This window comes from Capra hircus, chromosome 23 (genome assembly GCF_001704415.2).
Source record: "Capra hircus breed San Clemente chromosome 23, ASM170441v1, whole genome shotgun sequence".
In the NCBI taxonomy this organism is placed as follows: Eukaryota; Metazoa; Chordata; class Mammalia; order Artiodactyla; family Bovidae; genus Capra; species Capra hircus.
This window is the reverse complement of record NC_030830.1, coordinates 11,121,171-11,149,092: the sequence shown is the minus strand read 5'-3', so window position 1 is coordinate 11,149,092 and position 27,922 is coordinate 11,121,171. Positions and strand designations below refer to the sequence as shown.

Genomic DNA, 27,922 nt, shown 5'->3' with positions numbered 1-27,922 from the left:
CATAACTTCATTCATCAGCTAGGGAATAGTACTTTCTAAGCAAAAGGAAGACAATTTCTTTTGATGAACATCACTTCACTGGCCTCTGGTGATCATTCATTGTCATCCTTGCCCTGGCAGAGAAGACGTGCCTAAAGATATTTCTTGTGGCTAAGTGCCCATTTCCATTTCAGATGGCACTAATAAACAACAGTGATTCATATCTAACTAAATGACATTTCAGATTAATCATTTTAAATTGCATTTCAAAGGCAGATGCAGGAAAAGCAAACTGCTCTTAAACTGGCATTCTAAAAATAATAATTCCACTGACGTCAACATATAAATATATTGACATTGCTTAAAAGACTTACAACTGAGAAAAATCAAAGGACTTTAGGTTTTCAGACATTCATCAAGTTGATAAACCACATAGCCTTAGCCTTGGAAATTGCAACTGTAAAACATGACATACTTTTGCTATAAAATCTATCTAGATAAAAGCTCTTGCAACTAATGGCAGTCTGCTTTGAGAAAACCTGAGTTTAAAAATAAGGTATCTAACATGGTATTTAACAACCATAATACATTTTAAAAGGTAATGAAAATCTCAATTCTCCTCCTCACAAAAAAAAAAAATCAATTTGTTTATTCTATAAATGAATCAAGCTAAGTTAGCTAAAATGTATGAAGAAAAACAAAATAGGCAAGTTCAGCCTTCTATGTACCAACTAAAATTGGGTAAAAATAAACTTAATTATAACATTTTTCTCCAATGGGGAGGGGGGAAAACGTTGCATTTTCAATCTGGCACCTTAAATAAAAGCTCATTAGCTTGATTATGGTTAATTTTATGTAATATTGGTTTTACCCTAATTTTTTTTAATACAGTTAGGCTTTTATCATACTGAAAGTCAGTATTGTTTCATCTGTTATAATACTATCTGGACCTCTTTCCTGAAAGGCAAAGGGGTCTCAAATAAAATGCAGAGTTGGAAACAGAACGTATAGGCTTGTGAAGAGAGACATTAAGAAATCAGCAAAATTCTTGACTTAGTCACTGATTCACTGCAGGTAGAGGACAAATAATCTAATTGTACATTAATCTGGGGGCCAAAGGTACTTGGGGAATGACGTCATCTGGACCCAAAAGACCTCAGTGATATTTTAGAAACCTATTTTTAAAAATCCCCCCGCAAAACCCTCTTAAGGTCTTTGATTCTATATGACAGTCTTGTACTCTGCCTGTGAAAGTCAAAGTCGCTCAATTGTGTCTGACTCTTTGCGACCCCATGGATTATACAGTCCTTGGAATTCTCCAGGCCAGAATACTGGAGTGGGTAGGGTTCCCTTCTCCAGGGGATCCTCCCAGCCCAGGGATCAAACTCAGGTCTCCCGCACTGCAGGCGATTCTTTACCAACCAAGCCACCAGGGAAGCCCTGCTACTACCTAAAACAGATTCTGAACCGATGAAGACCTTCAACCCCCTGAAAGTCAAGCCCTAAAAATTCTGATCAATAACAAGCAATTTATACAAGAGCTGAGTCCAACAGAGTTGAAGGAAGACAAAGCAAACAAGAGATGAGATAATGTTTCAGACAGAGATGAAATTCTAATGAGAAAAATGACAGAAATTAATTCAGTAAAAAAGTCAATAATGGTAGCGACGGAAGTTTAATTTTATATTAGAAAGATAAATTTCATCTGAGCACACATTACTGCCAACAGGGAGGTCAGAGGTCTCTAGCTTTTTCTGCCTCTTCCTCTACTTTGTAGCTCCTATTTTATTATTTTCTAGATCAAAATCTTGTATGGAATTAGGCCTTAACACAGTAAATCAATTTTTCTGTTGAAATCTGTGATCACAAAGAGTTAGTTCCATCACGTCTCACTCTGTTTGATTCTTCTGGAATCAAGTTAACACCAAACATACCACTCTCTTCTCCAGAGCCTCCCTCCTGGACTTACATCTTCTCTATACACTCATTGAGAGTCTATTATGGGTCAAGTGTTGGCTGGAAGCTTGGGATACAAAAGAAGGAGATACAGAAGCTGCCTTCAAGGAACTTAAATTATGTTTAAAAAAAAGAGATCTATTCCTTGATCTTATTGTCTATTAGATTTCACAGATTAGAGCTAATTTTCTGAAATGTTTTTATATACTTTGACATTTTCTGTTTTTCTTTTTAAATTTATTCTTATTGGAGTATACTTGTTTTACAATGTTGTGTTAGTTTCTGCTGTACAGCAAAGTGAATCAGCTATACATTTACATATCCCCCCGTCCTTTTTGGATCTCCATCCCATTTAGAGCAACACAGAGCTTTGAGGAGAGCTCACTGTGCTACACAGAAGGTTCTCATTAGTTATCTATTCTATGCAAAATATCAACAGAGTATATATGTCACTCTCCCAGTTCATCTCACCTCCTCTTCCCCCATGGTACCCATACGTTTGTTCTCTATATCTGTCTCTATTTCTGCCTTGCAAATAAGACCACCTATGTCATTTTTCTAGATTCCACATACATGCATTAATATACAGTATTTGCTTTCCTCTTTCTGACTTAACTTTGTATGTATAAACTTTAGTTAAAAAAAAAGATGATTCAGAGTATTAAATTCCTGGTTCCATTGCAATCTGAAGCAAAGTCACTACTGCTCAAGGTCTTTTACAATTATAAAATTGAAATAAATGTTTAGGATGATTACTGAAGGTTCAATCAGGCTACAGGTTAAGGAACTACTGCTTAAAAAAAAAGGAATAAATCACAAGGACACTAAAATTGATTGCAAAACAGAAATCCCAGAAAATAATGGAACAGATTATAATGAGGTCTGTTCTGTATTCAATTATCCTCTTCCTGTGAATAAAGCAATTCCAAATCATTCAAAGACATATCAGGACATTCCTTTTTAACCTTTTTAATTCAAAATAACTTTAGACTTACAAAAAGTTGCAAAAACTTGTATAGGGTTCCTAAATGTCATTCCCCTCAATTTCTCCTAACAGGAACACCTTAGTTACATAACCACAGTTAATTATTAAAATAATGAAATTTACATTGATATAAAATAATCTGAGCACCATACTCAAACTCTACAAATTGTCCCAGTAATGTCTTTTTTCTCAGTCCAAGATCCAATTTAGGAAACCACCTAGCATTTAGTTGCCATGCCTCCTTAACCTTCTCCAATCTATGGCAGTTTCTCAGTATGTTTTTTGCTTTCACGACCTTAACATGTTTGAAGGGTTCAGGCCACTTATTTTATACAATGTTCTCCAGCATGGGTCTGTCTGATTCTTTCTCATGACTACGTGAGGTTGTGCATTTTTAGCAAGAATATCACAGAAGTGATGTTGGGCCATCAGGAGATACATGAGGACAACCTGTCTCGTTACTGTCAATATTAACTTTTTAATTTGGTGAAGGTGGCTCAGTGAAGAAGGCAATGGCACCCCACTCCAGTACTCTTGCCTGGAAAATCCCATGGATGGAGGAGCCTGGTAGGCTGCAGTCCATGGGGTCGCACAGAGTCGGACACAACTGAACAACTTCACTTTCACTTTTTACTTTCATGCATTGGAGAAGGAAATGGCAACCCACTTAAGTGTTCTTGCCTGGAGAATCCCGGGGACGGGGGAGCCTGGTGGGCTGCCATCTGTGGAGTCACACAGAGTCGGACACGACTGAAGCGACTTAGCAGCAGCAGCAGCAAGGTGGCTCAGACTGCAAAGAAACCGCTTTAATGCAGGAGACCCAGGTTCGATCCCTGGGTCAGGATACCCTGGAGTAGGAAATGGTAACCCACCCAGTATTCTTGCCTGAAGAATTCCACGGACAAAGGAGCCTGGCGGGCCACAGTCCACAGTGTCACAGAGAGTTGAACGTGACTGAGCATAGCACAGCAAGGCAATTTGTCAGATTTCTGTATTTTTTGTAACCAGCAAGTATTTTGTAGGGAGATATTTTGAGTCTACAAATATCTCATTTCTCATCATAGGTTTTCCTACTAATTTTTGTATTTATCAATAATTCTTGCCTAGGGACTTCCCTTGTGGTCTGGTGGTTTAGACTTAGCCTTCCAATGTGCGGGGTGCAGCTTCAATCCCTGGTTGGGAAGCTAAGATTCCACATGCCTCACAGCCAAAAACCCAGAACATAAAACAGAAGCAATATTGCAACAAATTCTGTAAGACGTTTTAAAAAATAATTCTCGCCTATAATTATTATTGTGGCATTTGTTTAATAATGATTTTCGATTTTTATCATTCATTCTGTATTTGTAAATTATAATTCTATTATAAGGAAAGGTTGTCCCTTATCCCTCATGTATTTGTTTGTTCATTTATTTATTTAGATCAGTATGAACTAATCATACTTATTTTATTCAGTGAATTCTAACCCATTACTAACTGGACTCATATTCATGCAACAGAAACAAAAATTTCTAAGTATCCTCTCAAATATAGAGAGAACATTCCCCTCAAACCAACTACTAAAAAAAAATCCTGCACTTGATTGAAAGTGATTTTTAATTACTTCTCCTTTGGAATTTGTACTAATCTACCTGTTAAACAAAAATTTATCTCTCCTCCTATCCAAGAATGAAAGACCACTTTTTCTCCTCATCACTATAGAAATTCTTTCCAAAAAGAAAAAAAAAATTAATTCAAAGAAAAGGCAAATTCAGTTTCATTTTAATAGAACAAAAACAGTAATAACAGAATATTAACAGCAAAAACCTACTAATTACCTGTAGCACTGAATCACTGTCTTTGTTGTTGTTGTTAAAAATAAACCTGGGAGAGATAAATCCACACACATATGGACACCTTATCTTTGACAAAGGAGGCAAGAATATACAATGGAGTAAAGACAATCTCTTTAACAAGTGGTGCTGGGAATACTGGTCAACCACTTGTAAAAGAATGAAACTAGATCACTTTCTAACACCGCACACAAAAATAAACTCAAAATAGATTAAAGATCTAAATGTAAGACCAGAAACTATAAAACTCCTAGAGGAGAACATAGGCAAAACACTCTCTGACATAAATCACAGCAGGATCCTCTATGATCCACCTCCCAGAATTCTGGAAATAAAAGCAAAAATAAACAAATGGGATCTAATTAAAATTAAAAGTTTCTGCACAACAAAGGAAAATATAAGCAAGGTGAAAAGACAGCCTTCTGAATGGGAGAAAATAATAGCAAATGAAGCAACGGACAAACAACTAATCTCAAAAATATACAAGCAACTTATGCAGCTCAATTCCAGAAAAATAAACGACCCAATCAAAAAATGGGCCAAAGAACTAAACAGACATTTCTCCAAAGAAGACATACGGATGGCTAACAAACACATGAAAAGATGCTTAACATCACTCATTATTAGAGAAATGCAAATCAAAACCACAATGAGGTACCACTTCACACCAGTCAGAATGGCTGCGATCCAAAAATCTGCAAGCAATAAATGCTGGAGAGGGTGTGGAGAAAAGGGAACCCTCCTACACTGTTGGTGGGAATGCAAACTAGTACAGCCACTATGGAGAACAGTGTGGAGATTCCTTAAAAAATTGCAAATAGAACTACCTTATGACCCAGCAATCCCACTGCTGGGCATACACACCGAGGAAACCAGAATTGAAAGAGACACATGTACCCCAATGTTCATCGCAGCACTGTTTATAATAGCCAGGACATGGAAACAACCTAGATGTCCATCAGCAGATGAATGGATAAGAAAGCTGTGGTACATATACACAATGGAGTATTACTCAGCTGTTAAAAAGATTTCATTTGAATCAGTTCTGATGAGATTGATGAAACTGGAGCCGATTATACAGAGTGAAGTAAGCCAGAAAGAAAAACACCAATACAGTATACTAACACATATATATGGAATTTAGAAAGATGGCAATGACGACCCTGTATGCAAGACAGGAAAAAAGACACAGATGTGTATAACGGACTTTTGGACTCAGAGGGAGAGGGAGAGGGTGGGATGATTTGGGAGAATGGCATTCTAACATGTATACTATCATGTAAGAATTGAATCGCCAGTCTATGTCTGACGAAGGATAGCAGCATGCTTGGGGCTGGTGCATGGGGATGACCCACAGAGGATGTTGTGGGGAGGGAGGTGGGAGGGGGGGTTCATGTTTGGGAACGCATGTAAGAATTAAAGATTTTAAAATTAAAAAAATAAAAAACTAATAACATGTAAAAAATAAAAAATAAACTAATTTTTTAAAAATAAATAAATAAATAAATAATAAACCTGGGGATACTTATTAAATCCTCAGTTCCTACTCTGCTGAAAGTCTTCACTTTTCTAATCCCCTCCACCTACAGCAGAGCATAAGCAGGGAATTCAGAATATATGTATATGTGGGGTGCTATAACTATTATACATAAAAGTTAACTAGATAGATCTAATATCCACAAATGGAAGAAATTAAAGACATATCCTTGTGTACCATTATGAACTATGCCCATCCCATAATATTTGAGCAAGCATCACCACCTACATTGACACTAACCTTACAAAGACTAAAGAAAAAGACAGGGCAGGCAGGACTGCTACCCAGAGAAGTGTTTCTGCTAAGACTGCAATGTATTCTCATTACAATGATAAATACAATATATACTGTCTTTTAGCTGGAAAAGTGAAATGGTTAAAACACAAAAGCTGGAGACTGGCTTTCACATAGGTACCACCATCAAGGTCTGGAAAGGCAAGACAGAAGGAGGGGAGAAAAAAAGGCCAGACTTTACTTAGATTTGACCCTTTAAAGCACACTTCTGATACTGTTGCTTTAAAAAATTAAATGAACAGGCTAAACACAGAATACAAAAGATCAGTATATCTAGAGATGGAATTGATCATGACAGCATGTTAAGGTTCTGGCAATTTTTGAAGAGCTATGCTCAGATGGTAAAGAATCTTCCCACAATGTGGGAGACCTGGGTTCGATCCCAGGGTTGGGAAGCTTCCCTGGAGAAAGGAATGGCAAACCACTCCAGTATTCTTGCCTGGAGGATTCCAGGGACAGAGGAGCCTGGTGAGCTACAATCCATGGGGTTGCAAAGAGTTGGACACGACTGAGCAACTAACACACACATACACATGACTTGCAAAAAAATACAAGAGAAATAGTACTTGCCTTGTGATAAGTGCCCTATCACACTAACACAGAAACTAAGACTGTTTCCTATCACAACCCAGAAAATAAGAACTGGTACATTTGCCCATTCATCCGACTGTAGTAAACTAAGCTCATTGTTGTTGTTGCTTAGTCACTAAGTCATGTTCAGCTCCTTTGCGACCCCATAGACTATAGCCCACCAGGCTCCCCTGTCCATGGCTTTTTCCAGGCAAGAATACTGGAGTGGGTTGCCATTTCTTTCTCCAGGGGACCTTCCGACTCAGGGATCAAACCTGCATCTCCTGCATTGGCAGGCGGGTTCTTTACACTGAGCCACCAGGGAAACCAAGCTCAAACCAGCTGTCAAATCATAGCCGAGAAAACAAGAGGGCATCACTGTCTTAGAGCCAGAAGGCAGGGCTCATTGGGGAACTGAAAGGTGGGGGAGACCTAGAATTCCAGGACCAGGAATCTCTCAGAAAAGGGCTGCTTTTGGTCTTCTTTTTTCACCTGTTCTACACACGCCTCAGGTTTCCCTGGTGGCTCAGTGGTAAAGAATCCACCTGCCAATGCAGGAGTCACAGGTTCGCTGCCTGGGTCAGGAAGATCCCCTGGAGAAAGAAATGACAAGCCACTCCAGTATTCCTGCCTGGCAAATTCCATGGTCAGGGGAGCCTGGTGGGCCACAGCGCATGGTGTTACAAGGAGTTGGACACAACTTAGAGACTAAACAACAACAACAAGGCCTCAGTACATCTTCCCACATTTTGCCCTGCCTCCTGCCCTCAGCCCATTGATGGGTAAAAGGGATGTTCCCATCTGCACAACCATCCATGTGACATGTTCCCTCCACCACTGCTGAGACTTCTTATATTTGCCTCCAGGTAAAAAAGAAGCTTAGAAACATTCCTCTCCACTCACATGCAGTTTTAACACAAAGCTTTAAATATGTTCTAAAACAAAAGTCAGGTTGGAATCTCAAAAGTGTCTATTGACTCCAGCATGGCAGATCCCTTTATCCTGTGCTGCCCCAAAGTTTTACTCTTTTTCAGCCGACACATATTACAGCCAAAGACTGTTATAGACACGTTCAGTCCCTTCCCGTTCAGACCCTAAAACCACAGGAGCAGCAATATGGCCACTTGCCCCAGCGTCATACTCTTGATAACAGGAGGAAAAAAGCAGTTAAATAAAAAGATGGTGGGACTTCCCTGGTGGTCCAGCGGCTAAGACTCTGTGCTCCCAATGAAGGGGGGCTGGGTTCGATCTTTAGTCAGGGAAATAGAGCCCATATGCTACATTAAAAGATTCTAGATGCCACACCAAGATCTGGCACAATCTAACTAATGAATTAATTACGTTAAAAAGAGGGCAAGTGGAGACAGTGCTAAAGGGTGATTGGGGGGGAACTACTGGATCTCTTATAATTGCAGCAGCCTAGCTCAGCTGGTAAAGAATCCGACTGCAATGCAGGAGAACCTGGTTAGATTCCTGGGTCGGGAAGATCCACTGGAGAAGGGATAGGCTACCCACTCCAGTATTCTTGGACTTCCCTGGTGGCTCAGCTGGTAAAGAATCTGCCTGCAATGTGGGAGACCTTGGATCGATCCCTGGGTTGGGAAGATCTCCTGGAGAAGGGAACAGCTACACTCCTGGGTAGCTGTTCTGGCCTGGGAATTCCATGAACTGTATAGTCCATGGGGTCACAAAGAGTTGGACACGACTGAGTGACTTTCACTTCACTTACCAAAACTACCCTAAATAAACATGTGATATGAGGAAAAACTAAGGGGCTTCCCTGCTGGCTCAGATGGTAAAGAATCCACCTATAAAGCAGGAGACCCGAGTTCCAGCCCTGGGTCACGAAGATACTGTGGAAAAGGGAATGGCAACCCACTACACTATTCTTGCCTGGAGAATTCCATGGACAGAGGAGCCTGGCGGACTATAGTCCATGGGGTCACAAAGAGTCAGACATGACTGAGCGACTAACACTTTCACTTTCATGAGTAAAAACTGTTTATTTTGCAAATGCAGCCTCAAATTCCTTGGCACCCCCCACCCCCTCATCCCAGTCTTTCCACAGCATCCCACCCTAAATCCTGCGATTCTGGAGCCCCTGTTCTTGAGAAGAACAGCTGCATCCATTTACCCTCTTGTGCACGCTGCAGCACCAGCAGCAAAGGCGGGTTGTTCCAGTGCCCTCGGACTTGGAAGGAGGATGGGTGGGTGAGAAGCTGTTCCCAGCCGTCCACTACCAGCTGGCCGCGGGAGAAAGTCCCACTTCTCAGGTCCTGTAATGGTAGGCCTTTATGTGCTTGCTGCTCAAATCTGACATGGTCCAGACACATGGTTCATGCTTTCCCTGAAAGTGATGGTTATGTTAGTTCCCTAACACAGTAGGGAATCAAGCTGGAATCAAGATTGCCGGGAAAAATATCAATCACCTCAGATATGCAGATGACACCACCCTTATGGCAGAAAGTGAAGAGGAACTAAAAAGCTTCTTGATGAAAGTGAAAGAGGACAGTGAAAAAGTTGGCTTAAAGCTCAACGTTCAGAAAACGAAGATCATGGCATCTGGTCCCATCACTTCATGGGAAATAGATGGGGAAACAGTGGAAACAGTGTCAGACTTTATTTTTGGGGGCTCCAAAATCACTGCAGATGGTGACTGCAGCCATGAAATTAAAAGACGCTTACTCCTTGGAAGGCAAGTTATGACCAACCTAGATAGCATATTCAAAAGCAGAGACATTATTTTGCCAACTAAGGTCCATCGAGTCAAGGCTATGATTTTTCCAGTAGTCATGTATGGATGTGAGAGTTGGACTGTGCAGAAGGCTGAGCGCCGAAGAATTGATGCTTTTGAACTGTGGTGTTGGAGAAGACTCTTGAGAGTCCCTTGGACTGCAAGGAGATCCAACCAGTCCATTCGGAAGGAGATCAGCCCTGAGATTTCTTTGGAAGGACTGATGCTAAAGCTGAAACTCCAGTACTTTGGCCACCTCATGCGAAGAGTTGATTCATTGAAAAAGACTTTGATGCTGGGAGAGATTGGGGGCAGGAGGAGAAGGGGACGATTGAGGATGAGATGGCTGGATGGCATCACTGACTCGATGGATGTGAGTCTGAGTGAACTCCGGGAGTTGGTGATGGATAGGGAGGCCTGGAGTGCTGCGATTCACGGGGTCGCAAAGAGTCGGACACGACTGAGTGACTGAACTGAACTGAACTAACACAGTAAGGAAACTGCTTCAATGAGTCACTGCCTTTTTAACAGGGCTACTAACTTCAAGCAAAGGCTGTGCCTAAAGTAATGCTATCAGAACCAACCATCTGCGTCCTCCCTTTCATAATTCCATGTTGGACAAGATTCCTGGATCAAACACTGCTGAGCAACAGCTGGAAGGACCAGATGACGCAAGAGAGGAAAGTTTTCCTTTTCCCTGGCTCCCAGTGGGTGCACCTCTAGGACACAAGTTCTCCAGTCACTACCTCCCACCAGCTTCCATGACATTGAAGGGGAGCTGCCTTTTCCACTGTTTCTTACATAAGCAAACAGGTTTTGGATTGGGCATTGAACCCTTTACTACTCCAATAAATTGACGTGAAGGGAAAGAGCCATGGCTGAGCCAATTTGGAAGCATTAAAGCTTTCAGGAGACACAAATATGAAGCAGAGTCAACTCTGTGAGCTAGACCTACATAGAAAAGCATTGAGAGGAAAGAGCTTAAATTCCTGGTGTCCTTTAAGGAGGAAAAATTTTATACTTTCATGCATTTTATAAAATGAACAGTGAAGGATCATGTATTATAATACAAACAGAAGTATCACAAAGGGAACCTCAGCCTTAACCAGAATTATTCTTAATAAGCAAAGTATACTTATATGTTACTTATAAAAATAAATGTTTTTTTTTAATGATAGGAAAAGTAGTCACAGAGACAGAATCTAGAGAAGGATGTACCACTGTGATAAACTCAATAATATGAACTATGTATGATAATAACAACTGTATATGAGAAAAGTATGATGTCAAGCAAGTCAGAAAGGGAGATGGTGCAACCCAAGTTCATGTGTGTGAGGTATTTGCTTTGAAAAGAGTCACCCCATATAAACTGATGAGGCCATCAACAGCTCTGTTATAATCTAATCATTTCTCAATTCAAAAATGAGAGACAATCACCACCACTGCATTTGTTTTTTATTCTGGGGGAAAAAAATAGTGGCAAGTTGGTTAAGAACAGTTGACTACTGCAATTCACGCCCATCTTCAGGCAGGCTCTTAGCACGACCTATGAGTACAGAAATGGTCCTTCAATGCCCCAGAATGTCTCTTACTCATCTAATGGGAAACAGACTTTGGAGAATATAAGAAATACCATAGTTTAGTTTGGAGTATGTTTTTGTTCTGTTTTTCAAATATCCTTTTGTCATTTTTAAGAGCCATTATGGGTTTATTTGCTTTTAATGCAGGCTAAAAGTTAAACTGCTTTTTTTTTTTTTTTTTTTTAAACTGCTTTTAAAGTAAAGCTGGGTAAATGGAATCAGCACTAGGGAAGTGTGAACGAGAATGGAACAGAGGGAAAAGTCAAGATTAAGAAGGAGAAAAGAACTATGGGGGAAGAGGACCAGGGAATGTCTGTACTAAGAAAATGAGAAAAGTGAGACTCTGCTCTAGAGACTTCTGGGACAAACCATGGCCTGTCACTTGTCTATACACATTAGCCCTAACATTTGATATCCAAAGGCTCAATGGCTAATGGTTACCATCCATTTAAACTCTGGAGAAAAAATAAATAAATAAAGTCTAGAACACCGCTATGTAATGAGCTTTCTGCAAACAGGGAAATGTTCTATTCTGTGCTGTCCAACCTGGTAGCTACTAGCCACATGTGGCAACTGAGTACTTAAAATGTGATCAGCACAAAATCAAAGGAATGAATTTCTAATTTTAGTTTTAATTAGTTGCAAACAGCCACATGTAGGCTTATCTAGAAAAGAGACTGTAATTAATTTCAAAGGCTTGTTTAGAAAGGTCACTTCATTTATGTTTTAATAGCTTTCACACACAAGCATTAAATAAGATTCTATGGCAGACATAACTCCTGCTGCCTGCTCCATCTCACACTTTTTGCTCTTATAATTAATTATCTGGCTCATTATCACTTGAATGTCTCTCTTCGAAGTCAGAAACTCCAGGAGAACAGTATTGGGACTATCTTATTCACCTCTCTATCTTGACTGGGAAAGAGCCTGGCACTTTGTACTCAGTAAACATCTGTTGACTGATCAGACCTCACAGAAGCAAGTCAAAAAGGAAGCATGTTCCCTGGAAGGGTCATGTCTAGAAAGACGCTTCTGCAAACCTGGGTCTCATTTCTAAAAACCATTTCCAGGTTGCATAGATCAATAGTATTCATGGTAGATAACCGAATCTTTCCCCCTTTTAATTTTCTTCTACCCATTTTTCACACAAAAGTTAATATTTCTCACCACAGGATTCACCCAATCAATACTACCTCTTTGTTTTAAAAATTCCATTTCATGACTTTCCTAAAATGAAAAACTTCTAAACCAATATGCATTCCTTTTATGCTTCCCCTCAAATCATTTCGCACTCACTTGTATCACTTACTTGGTATTTCATAAGCTAAACACAGGGCACCCAGATGAAGACTGGTTAAAAATGGTCTGTACTATCTTTCTGACTGCTTTACTTACAAAAGATATATATACGTAAAAGATATCTGTATATATATAAAGCACGTGTGTATACACATGGATACACACACCTTCACACAGACACAGGCACATAGACGCGTACATATATACCCACACATATATACCTACACACATATATGCACTCTATTGGACTTTCAATTATCAAACCTTTACTCAGCACTATATTTATCCACCGAGTTCTACTTTTAAAGCCATGCAATCTGTCAGAAAGAACTGGATTGGAATTCTAACTCTTTTGCCTTTTAGATATGCACTCTTGAGCAAGTTATTTAGACACTCTGAGCTTCAGTTTTATAAATCTATTGAAAGTATTAGATAGTATACTGGCTAAGAAAGCAACTACATGAAGGCATACAAGATTTGAAATGAGCAGAACCTGAAAGTTAAGAGCTGATTTAAGGGTAAGCTATTAAACGGGGATTGAAAAAACAGAGAGACATGTCACAGTGAGAAGAACTCACTCAAAAAAACATATATATGCCTGATAAATACTGAAAGAAAAGCCTTTCTCTGCTCTTTAGAAACGGTTCAACGCAAGCTACCTCTGCAGAATCATAATGATTTATGTTATCTATAACTATGGCTAATCAGTTATCTGTTTATCTTTGAAGTATTAAAAATCCCCAGGCCACTGACTATTCAGCCTCCAAAGCTCACCTTTGGTAAATTGGATTTCTAGCACCTTGGCCTATTCTAGAACTTCTTCAACACTCAGGGGGCATTTATAAATAGAACCAAAGTAAATAACAGCTTTAACAGCCTCTATAAAGAATCCAAGGTATGTAGCAATAAAGTACTCCTTTAAAAAGTTAACCCCTGTATTTTGTTTCTAGACTCCCTGGTAGAGATGTACATAAAAAGCCAAGATCCCAGGAAATCATGTCAGCAGGGCAAAGGGGAAGATCAGAGCACCCATCCATACCTCAGCTTCCTGCAAGGTCCCATGGTTTAGGCACACCATGTCCGGGCAAGTGATGGGAGACCCACATCCTTCTCGGATTGCCAGCTGCATGTACTGTTTCAGACACTAGAAGTTAAGAAGAAAAAAGACAATTAACCACCACATTACAGAAGCCCCAAGGTTATATAACTGCCACTGCCTCTTCTTCCTTAATTGGCAGTCCTAGGGCTCCTGCACTCAGGAAACCAGAGTTATCATGAGTGTGAATACTAAGTGCCATCACTCTGGAAAGAACGCAGAGACAGGTAATTAATTATGTATGACTTCATCCTAAGAATATTGAGTTTATCCAAGGTAACAAGTCAAATTCCTGTATGCTCACACGTTTTATTCACCATAGATTGGGAAAAGGAGAAACACTCTCTTGCACTAATGGCAAAAGCCTTCTCTGTACTTCAAAAAGAAAAAAAAAAAAAAAAACTCATGTGACTTCCTAACTCCGTTTTGACCCAGTGGTCCTCTCTCTCAAAATTTGCCCAGAAGTAGAATTCATGTCAAGCTCACCAAACAGAATCAAAATAAGATTAAGGCACTGGCTTATCTACAAATACTCTCAAAAGCAAACACACCTGGAAAAGGAAATGTTAAAGACAATGTGAGACCCTCAAATTGAGACCCTCAAATGAGACCCTCCAAGAACTGTGCACCTTGGCAGATGCTACAATGGAGGGGGTTTGAGTAGAATCTGAGAAAAAAAAAAATTATATAGGAAGTAAGAAACCCAGAGAGAAGTAATGCAACATGAAGGACAAACGTGTCACTAGTCAAAGCTTAACTAGTAAATAAATCCAAAGGACATAATTGTGAAGTCTTTTCCTTTTATTGACCATCTTTATGCATTTTCCCCATCTGAAACTAAAACTATCACAACTTTATTATTTCAGAAAAATAATCATGTATTAATATTTATCTCATTGAAATTACTGCTACAATGTACTAATGAATTAATGCCTAAGGCAAACCATTTAAACCAAATTTTTTACTCTCTAAATATTTAAAAATTCCCTTCTTCAAGGAGTCAATCATTTTTATCACAGAGAAAACTAGAAAATAGCCTCATTATCCAAAATAGAAAGACTCATCAGTAAATTATGCTAAATTCAAGCAACTGAATGGTGAGGAATCAAGAAAAGTACTTTCAAATGATGTTTAAAGACAATGGGGAAATGCAGATGATTTAGTATGAACTGGGGAATAAAAGATGATTTAGTATGAATTGGAAAATAGACAATATCTGAGAGCAGAGTCACTCTTCCCCTACAATCGACCACATATAGATATAATATTTTAATTTTCATTTTTTTGCTCAAGAGAAGAGTGAACATTCACTTGGTCTTGGGGTTATTGAGCCAAATATGGGCTCCAGTATGAGGAAGAATAAGTCAAGAAAGCAGCAGCAAGAAAACGTGAGCAAGAATTTCAATGTACAGGCAAAACTCAAGAGGGAGTAAACAAGTGGCTCAAGAAAAATAATGTCACACTAAGGGACACATGAGTAAATGATGCAAAGCCTTGTCCACCCAGCTCGGCTTCTGAGGACCTCTCGACCTTCCAGCTGCCCCTAGATCCCAGCTGCCACTTGAAATTGAACTAGAAAGTGAAAATGTATGATCTCTAGGCTTAAGGGGAAGACATCTGAGAAAAACAAAGTGAATGGTACAATGAGCATCAAATCCTAATACCTGGGCTCTAGCCTCAGTGCCACACTATCAGCTGACAATGGGAACATTACCTAAACCATGACCCAGACTGGCCTCCCTTCATTTTTAAAAAATTTTTAATTGGAAGATAATTGCTTTACAATAGTGTTTCTGCCATACATCAGCAAAAATCAGCCATAGGTATGTACATGTCACCTCTATCGTGAACCTCCCTCCCACCTCCCACCTCATCTCACCCCTCGAGGTTGTCACAGAGCACCCCTTCGAGCTCTCTGCGACATACAGCAACTTCCCACTGCCATTTCACATCTGTCACATGTTACACATTTTACGTATGGTAATGTATATGTTTCTTTGCTACTCTCTCAATTTCTGACCCTCCCTTCATTTTTAAAATGGGGATAATAATACCTATTATGGCTACTTCCCAGGGTTTAAAACACTCGTACACACAAACCCAGAATTTTATACGTGGAAGCCCTTTGGAAATGTGCAAACTGCAGAATACTTAGTCATATTTTTACTGCATTTCACGTGGGCTTGGTCTCAGCTGTAAAGAATCCACCTGCAATGAAGGAGATCCCAGTTCGATTCCTGGGTGGGGAAGATCCAATGGAGACGAGATAGGCTACCCACTCCAGTACTCTTGGGCTTCCCTGGTGGCTCAGCTGGTAAAGAATCTGCTTGCAATGTGGGAGACCTGGGATCGATCCCTGGGTTGGGAAGATTCCCTGGAGAAGGGAACGGCTACCCACTCCAGTATTCTGGCCTGGAGAATTCCATGGACTATGTGGCTCATGGAGTCACAAACAGCCGGACACGACTGAGCAACTTTCACTCACTCAGTCACCTAGTCTTAGACTTCCAGTAACTTTGTGGAGCAATGTTAATCTTTTAATCTTGTGAGATTATTCTTTCTCTGCTCCCTTCAGGAAACCAGCTAAACCACTTGTAGTAGAGAAGTTCCATAAACAGAGCAGACATTTAGAACAGAACACACACCTCTATTCAATTCTCTCTGTAGAACTATTTGCATCTACAGACAAGACTGAAATAGGAACTAAAGAGACTATGTGTATCTTAAAAAGCAAAAAAAATTCATTTCAACTTTTATTGTAAATTTGTTAAGCTGAAATCTAAGCTATCCCAAGAGTTTATAATGGATGCTCTATTTGCTAAGGTAATGCTCTTAGGAAGGCTGCAACCACAATATACAAACCAATGAATTTTGAAGCTTCCCACGAAGTCTCTCCTGACCATGATATTCTCTGACCAATGCTTCGAGGAGAGAAGTTAGAACTGTGTACACTGACTACAGGCTGTAAGTATATGATCCCTTTAGAAAAATTATGAGAAATACTGGTTCAAGATAGATCTTTGTAAGTGCAAGTTACAAAGTGATTGCTACAGCACACTCAACACCATCACTAAGGGCGTTTCTACTGAAGGCAAAGAGGGAAACAACCAGCTCTACTGAATTTTCAAGGACCTTAGGTTCATGACATGTCTTAATTAGCTTTCACTAAAATTTAATCTCAGACCTTCCCTCTCTTCTTTACTACCTCTGGCTAAAGAACAAAAGAAATACAAGCAATCACATGAACCCCTGTGCATGTTACACAAACCAAACCTACGTAAAATGGTTAACAATTCTGGGAGAAATGGCATCGAGCTAGTAAATAAAAACAGAGAAACATGGAAAAAATAAAATATTATTATTTAGTCACATTTTTAAAAAATCACGTGCCATTAAACAATGGCATTAAACAGAAGTCTAAATAGGCAATGTTCATAAGAGCTAATACATTCTAAGGGAAAATGTTTCAAAAATTGAACTTTTCAAAAACCTTGATGACACAAGAAATAAACGATTTCTCCTTTTAAAGCATCAACGTTTCACTTAGTTTGACAGACCACAGAAGCATCTTCAGGCTATTAAGATCACGTGTAGCAATAAAGATTATTCCTCAAAATCATTCCATAGCACTCAAGGTCTCAGATGAGATTTAATCAAGGATTTAACCATCAAATATCTGTTGAGCCAGCGGACCTGTCTGTTTCAACCCTGAAAGTCTACAAATTATGTAAAGTAGAGTCTTTCCATAAAGGGGTTTCTTCTGGGTCCCTTTCAAGGATGCTATTTTCCAATGTATCAAAGAGCATTCTTCATGAGATATTCTCAGCTATCAGGTAGACATGGCAAAAGAGCTACAACATTCAGACAAAGCTACGTATCCACTACCAGAATTACAGTAGGCACATATGTACACATACACTGTAGTTGTTCTGTGTCACTAGGTTACATCTTTCTTAAAGATTTTTCTTCTTAGAAAAAAGCACTACCATGAATTCAGTTGATGGAACTGAATTCGAATTTTTAAAACTGAAGTCACCAGCTCTAAAGTCTCCTCTGCGTCTTGGGCAAGTCATTAACCTCTCTCACTGCAGCACTCACAATTATAAAATGGGACAGTACCACATGCTTAACCTACTCTCAGGGAAATGGAGAGTCCTCCATGAGAAAAAAATACATGAAAACTGAGAGAGGCAGAAAATGTAAAGAAGAAAATGGACTAGATGTCTCTGAACTCTAGGCAGGCATGCAAAAGTCAAAGTCCCAGAAGGGATGCAACCCCCAGACTTCCCTGGTGGTCCAGAGGTTAAGAATCTGCCTGCCAATGCCGGGGACACGGGTTCGATCCTTGGTCTGGGAAGATCTCACGTGCTGCAGGGCAACTAAGCCTGTGGGCCACAACTACCCAGCCCGTGTTCTAGAACCCATGCTGTGCAAAAAGAGAAGCCACCACAGTGAGAAGCTCGAGCACCGCAACTGGAGACCAGACCCTGCTAGCTGCGACTAGTGAAAGCCCCCGTGTAGCAACGAAGACCCAGCACCATCAAAAATAGATAAATTGATTTTTTTAAAAAAAGAGAGACGTGACTCCAAGAGGATGGGGAGGGGAGGTAAGAGGATAATAGGTCTGGTTGCGAGAAAAGAGGTAAGACGCGCCATTAATAGAAAGTTTAAATTGATTGCCAGGACCCTGGACACCTCTAGATGCAGGGGCTGGGGTTCTGAAGGCAAAGGAGAGCTGGCAGCCCACATGGCTTGAAGCTAAGCTGATGACCTATTGACCTAGGGTTTCCCATCTCTTGCTCAGCGATGGCTGGGAAAGGAGGTGATAAGGGGAAAGTCTTTAAGGCCAAAATCTAGACTGGCCTTGAGTAAGTATCTGTTTTGCTTTTTATCATTGCTGGTACAAGGCTGTACACTAAAATGGATATTTAATAAAATGGAGACTAACACTTCTCAGCCTCAGGACACAATTACATCACAATGTCTCAAATGTGTTCTAAATAACAGCTCTTACTGAAGCCAGGATTCTGTTTACTTCAGTTCAGACTACGATGTCTGCACAGGATCCAAGAATAAAGCCTTCTTTGTTAGATGCTGTTGACTTAAATTATTAGTAAACTCAAGATGGTATCTCTCCCAATTCAAAAGTCTTCAACACACCCAGGACATCCTGACTTGGACACATATAATGGCCCAAAAACATTCAAATAAATCAACCATCCATAGCTAAGCAGTAAGTTGTTTCCTTATATAGAGTGATCCTAAAATTTTTTCTTATAAAAACCCTTTCAGAAACCTTGGCTTTTTGCAGATATTATATTCCTAGTGACAGGGATCCCTTTCATACCTCTTTGCCAACCACGACATCAGAGGACTGATAAGAAAACTCAGTATCAGGTGACTATAAAGAAGCCCCAAATCAAACAATAAGCCATAACTAATGTTAAAAAGTGGAGAAGGCAATGGCAGCCCACTCCAGTACTCTTGCCTGGAAAATCCCATGGATAGAGGAGCCTGGTAGGCTGCTGTCCATGGGGTCGCTAACAGTTGGACACGACTGAGTGACTTCACTTTCACTTTTTACTTTCATGCATTGGAGCAGGAAATGGCAACCCACTCCAGTGTTCTTGCCTGGAGAATCCCAGGGACAGGGGAGCCCGGTGGGCTGCCGTCTATGGGGTCGCACAGAGTCGGACACGATTGAAGCGACTTAGTAGTAGTAGTAGTACTAATGTTAAAAAGAGACCTTAGTTTTACATTTCTCATCCTTAAGCTTCTCTGATACAAGAATGCCTTGTCTTGGATCCCAATATGATACAACGCCCAGCTTGTCTGTTCTCACAGACCTTGGTGCCTAGCTAACACAGTACGTTTCAAACCGGGTGCAAAGGTGCATTCCTGGGAGCTTAGTTCTCCATGGCAAGAGCTTTTCCCCCCATTTTATGTTTATTTAATGATATGAATAAAAGCAAACACCCATTTCTACTCAATCTCAATGCTCACACTTGTGTTTGTGCTGCAGTTCTGGTTTTCCAAGTAGGCATACTTTCACTGTCAGAGGCAGATAAAATAAAACCATGGAGGAGGTGTCTGGGCCAAGTGTAAGCTGTACAAATCAAGATTCCAGCACAGAAAGGTGGCAAGATCACTGAATTGCTACTTGTTAACTGGAACACACCAAACTCAGAGCCTCAATGTTAAAAGTGATTTAGTGAAAACTAAACACCATCCTTCACATTCATGTTAAGTTAATGTTAACTTAAATTTCACTGGTCTATAAAGTGAAGATAGTAAAAGACAGGGAAACCGGACGTGCTGCAGTCCATGGGGTCGCAATGAGTCAGATATGACTTAGTGACTGAACAAAAACAATTTTAATTAATATTCAGCTTATGCATTTACTCCGATGTTCTTGTTTAAGAGATACAAGTCTAAATGTACTTAAACTGATATGTTTGTATCAGTTTAAGGGAGACTAAAATAAAAATTTTTATTTTATTTAGATTTTAAAATATGTCAGTATTGGGGTTCAAATTATTTTCCCCTCCAAAGGAATCCACATAAATTCATCAGAAGGTAGAGAACAGTAGGCCTGGTGGTATGGCATTTTCCCTTGAGGACATATCAGAACAACAGGCCCTCCAAAGAGGAGTTTATGACTATACGACCACCTCCTCTCCCTCAATTCTCTGAAAGACTTGGATTTTCCTCCCAACTAGCCAATAATCCTATCAACACCTTAGGTAATACCAGATGCTAACAATTGAAGCATGTTATACATGGAAACCTGCATCACCCTACATTGCAGGAGACTCTGAACTTGGGTCTCCCAGGGGTTGCATCAAGGTCTGGATCATATCTTATGTCTTCATATCCTCTGGAAATACCTATCAAAAGCATCTGGCACATGGTAGACAGTTAGACCTCTGTAGGAGCTGGAAGCAAGAATCTAGCAGCTCTGCAGCAGAAGTCAGCTCCCATCACTGAAATGTAAGCCCATCCACCTGCAACCTTTGGGTTTTCTCCTTTGACACATATGAGCCACTTCCACCTTCCAGGGCCAACTCCACTATTTTCTAGTTTCCATTCCCTGCTGCCTTTCAGGAAATTTACCCTCCTGATCATCTATTTTCTTTCTTGCATCTTGAATTGTTCCCTATCTGAGTTCTCCTTCAGCAGTTAAACATGTCTAAAAACATCTTAATTAAAAATTTATAATAATAATGAAACAGTAAAGAAAATAGCTTTCCCTCACTCCTCTTGCTGGCTTTATATTGCCATGTTCATTCTTCTCATTCCTTATATGCGTATCAGTTCAGTTCAGTTGCTCAGTCGTGTCCGACTCTTTGCGACCCCGTGAATCACAGCACGCCAGGCCTCCCTGTCCATCACCAACTCCCGGAGTTCACCCAGACTCACGTCCATCAAGTCAGGGATGCCATCCAGCCATCTCATCCTCTGTCCTCCCCTTCTCCTCCTGCCCCCAAGCCCTCCCATGTACATGGGCTTCCCTGGTGGTTCAGTGGTGAAAAACCCGCCTGCCAGTGCAAGAGATGTGGGCTCGATCCCTGGGTCAGGAAAGGAGAAGGAAATGGCAACCCACTCCAGTATTCTGGCCTGGAGAATTCCATGGACAGAGGAGTCTGGCAGGCCACAGTCCATGGGGTCACAAAGAGTCAGATACGACTTAGCGACTAAAGCAACCTCAACAAAAATATGTTCGTGTGTGTATTATACATACATTGTTGTTGTTTTTAGTTGCCCAGTCGTGTCCGACTCTTTGTAACCCCATGGACTTCAGCAGGCCAGGCCTCCCTGTCCCTCACCATCTTCCGGAGTTTGCCCAAGTTCATGTGTTATACATATATATGTATATATGTTTTATATGTGCATATGTTTTATTGAGCTATAACTCACATGCCATATAACTTGCCCATTTAATGGCTTTTAGTCAATTGGACTTTTAATATAATCACAGAGTTGTACAACTAACATATCGATTTTAGAACATTTCATAATCCCAAAAGAAACCCCAAGCCAATTAGTAGTCACTCGCCATTCCCCTCCAAAACTTCCCATCCCAGATTTAGGCAACTACCAATCTACCTTCTCTCTCTGTGGATTTGTCTGTTCTGGATATTTCACGTAAGTGGAATCACACAATATGTGGTCCTTTGTGACTGGCTTCTTTCAATAGCAGATAGACGTTTTCATTTCTTTTAAGTATACACTTAGGAGTAGATGTGGGATATGATATTGAATAACTCTATGCTTGTCTTTTGAAGAACTGCTAGATTATTTTCCAAAGCAGTTGCATCATTTTACATTCCTACCCACAGTAGGAGGGTCCAATTTTCTTCAAATCCTCACCATTTGTTTTTGTCTTTTGTATCCTAGCTATTCTAACCTGTGTAAAGAGGTATCTCATTGTGGTTTTGATTTGCATTTCTCTGATGGCAAATGATTTTGAGGACTTCTTCATGGGCTTATTGGTAATTTGAACATCTTCTGCAGAAAACTGTCTATTCAGATCATTTGCCCATTTTTGTGTTTTTACTGAGTTTTAAGAGTTCTTTATTCTACATATATCCCTTATCAGATATGACTTGCAAATGCTTTCTTGCATTCTGAAAATTATCTTTTCACTTGCTGGATGGTATAAAGGTATTTATACCACTGAAGTGTATAAAGGTATTTAATTTTGACAGTCTAATTTTTTTCTTTTGTTCATCCTTTGCCTAAGCCAAAGTCATTAAATTTTTCTATTTTCTATATTTTCTTCTAAGTTTTTGGTTTTAGCTCTTAAATTAGGTCTATAATCCAATTTGAGTTACTGTTTTCAACTGTGAGGAAGCAGTCCATCTTCACTCTTTTGCAAATGGATATCCAGTTGTCTAAGTACCATTTGTTGAAAAACTGTTCTGTCCCATTTGAATTGCCTTGGCATCCTTGATTAAAAGCAACTGACAATATGTGAATTTACTTCTGGACTTTCGGTTCTATTCTATTGATCTATCTGTCTGTCCTTTTGACGGTTTCACACAGTTTTGATTACTATAGCACTACAATAAGTTTGAAAGCAGGAAGTGAGTTCTCCCAACTTTATGCTTCTTTTTCAAAATTATTTTGACCATTCTAGGTCCATCAAATTTCCATATGCATTTTAAGATCAGCGCGTCAATTTCTGCCAAGAAGACAGTTGAGATTTCAATAGGAACTGTGTTGACTCTGTAGATCCATTTGGGGGAATACTGCCATTTTTAACAATAATAAGTCTAATCCATGAACATGGGGTATCTATTTAGTCTTTTTTAATTTCTTTCAACAACATTTTGTAGTTTCAGAATATAAGCTTTGTACTTCTTTTGTTGAATTTATTTCCAAGGATTAATATGTTATTCCTTTTGATTTTAAGTAGAAATGTTGTCTTAATGTCATTATCATATTATTCTTTGCCAGTGTATAGAAATACAGTGGATTTTTGTATTTTACATTCTGAAACCTTGCTGAACTAGCATCGGTATTTTTAAACTCTCAAAATGATTCCAGTGTGCAACCAAGTCAGAACCACTAGGTTCAATACCATCTATGCCCTCAAGTCTAATGAAGGAAAACATACCCATCATTATTGCTTTTACATCATTTGGAAAATTCAGAGGCATGATCTCCATAAGAAGGAAGGACTCCTTTCTAATCAACATCTTTATAAAGAATACAAGGGGCTTCCCAAGGGTGCCGGTGGTAAAGAACCTGACTGCCAATGCAAGGGACATAAAAGACCCAGGCTCAATCCCTGGGTTGGGAAGATCCCCTGAAGAAGAGCATAGCAACCCATTCCAGTACTCCTGCCTGGAGAATCCTATGGACGGAGGAGCCTGGCAGCTATTCAGACCACAGGGTCACAAAGAGCCGGACAAGACTGAAGCAAGTTAGCACACAAGCGTGCATCAACTAGTCCCAGAAGAAACGACAAAGGAAGTTTAAAGGGGAAATTGCATATGCAAATGTTAAATACCTATGAAAATTTAAAGTATCTTGAAATATTTTACCCTAAAATAGAGCTGTCCTTTTTTCTGGAAAAGGGTACTAAGATCCACCCTGTATGTCTGAGAACAGTCATTCAATATGGGAGATTAAATCTGGGCCCCAGTCAAAAGTACCTCCAGTTCCCACCAGGCAAGAGTGATCAAATGCTTCTATCTTTATCTCAAGTGATCATGAAACATCTAAATTAAGAAACTTAGTGACAGTAATAGCTCTGAAGAGAAATCCATTGGAAATGCCGCAGTCCTGTCTAGTCCTCACGACAAAGCCACTTAAATCTGCTAAACTGGAAGAACGTTTCAGTCAGAGCAGGGAGCAGGCACCAGGAGCATAAAGACCTGCTTCCAACAGGAGTGATTCAATAACTCTTCAGTTGACCTTGCTGAAGTCTTCCCTTTCATCTCACGTGTGCTGCCTTATCGAACAGAGGGAGGCCCCAATTCTGATACTCGTTCCAAGGAGATCTATTTGTGCCAGGTGCTACCTTATGACACAGTACACTCAGAAAAGCAACCAACAGTTCCAGGAGGAAAAAAAAAAACAAGAAAGCTTGCTGGAGTTTGCATCCTTCCATTTCCTCCAAAGAACCATTAGACCTCAGAACTTCTAGCCCTCAGCTGGCCCCAAGGCCCCAGCCAACAGGGCCAGGACAGGCAGTGAGAATATAAGCACAGCCCAGATGAAACATGGGTGGATTCCACTGAACTCATTTATCACTTTCTTCCTTCTCGGCCTGTGCCCCTGTAGAGTCCCAGTTTGAACTCTCAAGCAGCTCTGACTCTCTCAGAATGCACATGCGGTCTCAGGAACACAGAAAGGAAAAAATCCCCAGTTATTAAAGGGTCAAGAAGCTCCTTTAGCCATTGTAAGGCTGTACAAATTATCTGCATACAATACAACCATTCAAACAACCTAAGTAAACAACTGGAGAACGCAGTGCTTACATTCTATTAGAGAATTCAGTAGTAGAATTAAAACCTCACCACACAAAGCGTAAAAGGATCAATGGACATCCAGATATGTGACAAAGCAAGGAGAGTAAAAAGCTAATGTTAGAATCTGAGAGGTGGTGGGAATATAGGTACTCACTGTTAAAATTCTTTCATCTTTGTTGTATGTTTGAAAAATTTCATAACAAACATGTACAATTTTTTAAACTAAAGAGAAAAGTGCCATTCACTAAATCTCAGATTTTAATCTTCCTTAAAGCAGGAATTATGTGTGTTATATTTTATATAAGACTCCAATATCTGTATTAGTATTTAAATCAGTGTTTGAAAAGTCTATAGCAAAATTAAGTCTTATTAATTAAGATTATGGGTATAACATCAATGAACAATTATCTAAATTGTTATTTAAAAATTTTCAAATTGTTAATTTGAAAATTTTTAAAAAGAATATTTACACTGGATAAATCAGAAAATGAAGCCAATTTATTGTCAACTACATTTTTTTCCTACAGGATATAATCTATAAAGCCAGCATGAATAACTCACATCAATGACCCAGAAGCTGAACAACAGTGATGCTGTTAACTTCCTCAAGAGGATATTCTTTCTCTACACGGAGTGATGGTTAGGAACTAAGTATCCTCGCTTTCTAACTATGATGCTGGAGAAGACTCTTGAGAGTTCCTTGGGCAGCAAGGTGATCAAATCAGTCAGTCCTAAAGGAAATCAGTCCTGAATATTCATTGGAAGGACTGATGCTGAAGCTGAAGCTCCGATACTTTGGCCACCTGATACAAAGAGCTGACTCATTGGAAAAGACCCAGATTCTGGGAAAGATTGAAGGCAGAAGGAGAAGGGGACACCAGAGGATGAGATCGTTGGATGGCATCATCAACTAAATGAACATGAGTTTGAGCAAGCTCTGAGAGATGGTGAAGGAGAGAGAAGCCTGGGGTGCTGCATTTCATGGGGTCACAAAGAGTGGGACAGGATTGACTGACTGAACAACAATAACAATCCTCGGTACCTACTCAGTTGCCTTAGGCAAACTTCCTCCTTGGCTAGAAGGAGAATTTATCAGATTTACTAAACTTGAACTCTATAAAAGTTGGACAAAGACCCACAGTGGCTAGACTGAAGATAAGCAATCTTGTTTTATTCAAAATTAACTTGAAATGATCTTAGCCAATTATCCATAGCAAAATCAGAATGTCTAGCTACATATAAATTAGATGGTAACAAAATTGCAACTATTCTCACCTCATAATTTTCCCCCCAGACTTTTATTCTGCAAAAATGTGAATCTCTTTGACATATCCTAAACAGCAAGTATCTAGAACCATAGGGTTTCACGTGCTGCTTTTTTTTTTAATTGCTACAATTTGAACCAGTCTTCATTTTCTTTCTCTTAGTAAATCCATAGGCCTACATAGCTAAGACTGTTTTGACCCTCTTGTCAAATTCTAACCTAGTTACTATCCTTAAACTGCCTCTTTCCAAATGTTCTTGCTGCTGCTGCTGCTGCTAAGTTGCTTCAGTCATGTCCAACTCTGTTTGACCCCATAGACAGCAGCCTACTAGGCGCCGCCATCCCTGAGATTCTCCAGGCAAGAACACTGGAGTGGGTTGCCATTTCCTTCTCCAACGCATGAAAGTGAAAAGTGAAGTCGCTCAGTCATGTCCAACTCTTCGCCACCCCATGGACTGCAGCCTACCAGGCTCCTCCACCCATGGGATTTTCCAGGCAAGAGTACTGGAGTGGGGTGCCACTGCCTTCTCTGTCCAAAGGCTCTTAGTTAGCACCATATTCTAGTAAATCAGACTATCAAAGCAAAGATCACAAATCAAAGCCACATAACCAGTTGTTTCAGAAATGTCTGTCAGTGGTCACAAAAGAGCCAGAGGGAGCATATTATTTCATAGCATGAGATAGAGAGCAACTCACATGTGCTTCACCCAGAGTGCTCTGCAAAATACCCTGGACCGGGGCATCAGAACCTGCTGGAGAAGGAACTGAAACAGCTCGCTGGTCCCCACCCTCAGAGTTTCTGATTCAGTAAGTCTAGGGTGGGGCTCAAGAATTTATCATTCTAACAGGTACAGCTGCTGCTGCTGTTGCTAGTCTGAGGACCAACGGCCTAGACCTGAAATATTCATTACACGAGAGGCAGGAGAAAGGAGATGATGATGACGGGAATGGGAATATTTGTCAAGCTCCTGTGAGAGCCGCGATGCGCGTCTAAAAATTATCTTATTTAATCTTCACAGCAATTCTGAGATGGTATTATTCCCACTTCACACAAAGCAGTTCAGTAACTTACCCTCCCATGTTCCCATGACTGGTAAATATAGGAATTGAGATTTAAACCAGAGCCTGATGGAGACACCATCCTTGCTTGCATTCCCCTCAATCTCACCATGATTTCCATGTTATTAGAATGAAAGCATGAGAAAATACTAGAACCTTTAACAAACTAAAAATACTCCTATTGTTTCCTCTGAAGATTATCAATCCCATAAACCATGAAGTTTTTTTAAATACTGGACACCATTCCATATTTAAAATGATTAGTATTTCACATAGTACCCAGGAAAGCAAATATTACAGCTATAAAATTTTTTCCCAGTTGCAGGAAAGATCTCTTTGCTTTAGTCCATCATTCATTCATTACCCTCAGCACCCAGGAATCACTTGGAAACAACTAGAAGACTTAATCCTCTGCTGCTGCTGCTGCTGCTGCTAAGTCGCTTCAGTTGTGTCTGACTCTACGCAACCCCATAGACGGCAGCCTACCAGGCTCCCCTGTCCCTGGGATTCTCCAGGGAAGAACACTGGAGTGGGTTGCCATTTCCTTCTCCAATGCATGAAAGTGAAAAGTGAAAGTGAAGTCGCTCAGTCGTGTCCGACTCTTAGCAACCCCATGGACTGCAGCCTACCAGGCTCCTCTGCCCATGGGATTTTCCAGTACAAGAGTACTGGACTGGGTTGCAACACCCTCTAGGGAACACTAGTAACTCCACAAGCAAGATGCAGGAGGAAGGTGAAAGAACACCCATTTTTGAACT

General features: G+C 40.1%; 1 protein-coding gene across 2 annotated transcripts in view; it reads right to left on the bottom strand.

Moving 5' to 3' along the window:
* RNF144B (ring finger protein 144B) overlaps positions 1-27,922 on the bottom strand; it is a 151,790-nt gene that overhangs the window by 25,021 nt on the left and 98,847 nt on the right. For both annotated transcript variants that reach the window (XM_018039133.1, XM_018039132.1), the window contains exon 3: positions 13,806-13,910. In XM_018039133.1, coding sequence (XP_017894622.1) covers positions 13,806-13,910 — 105 coding nt within the window. The remainder of the gene's footprint in view (positions 1-13,805; positions 13,911-27,922) is intronic.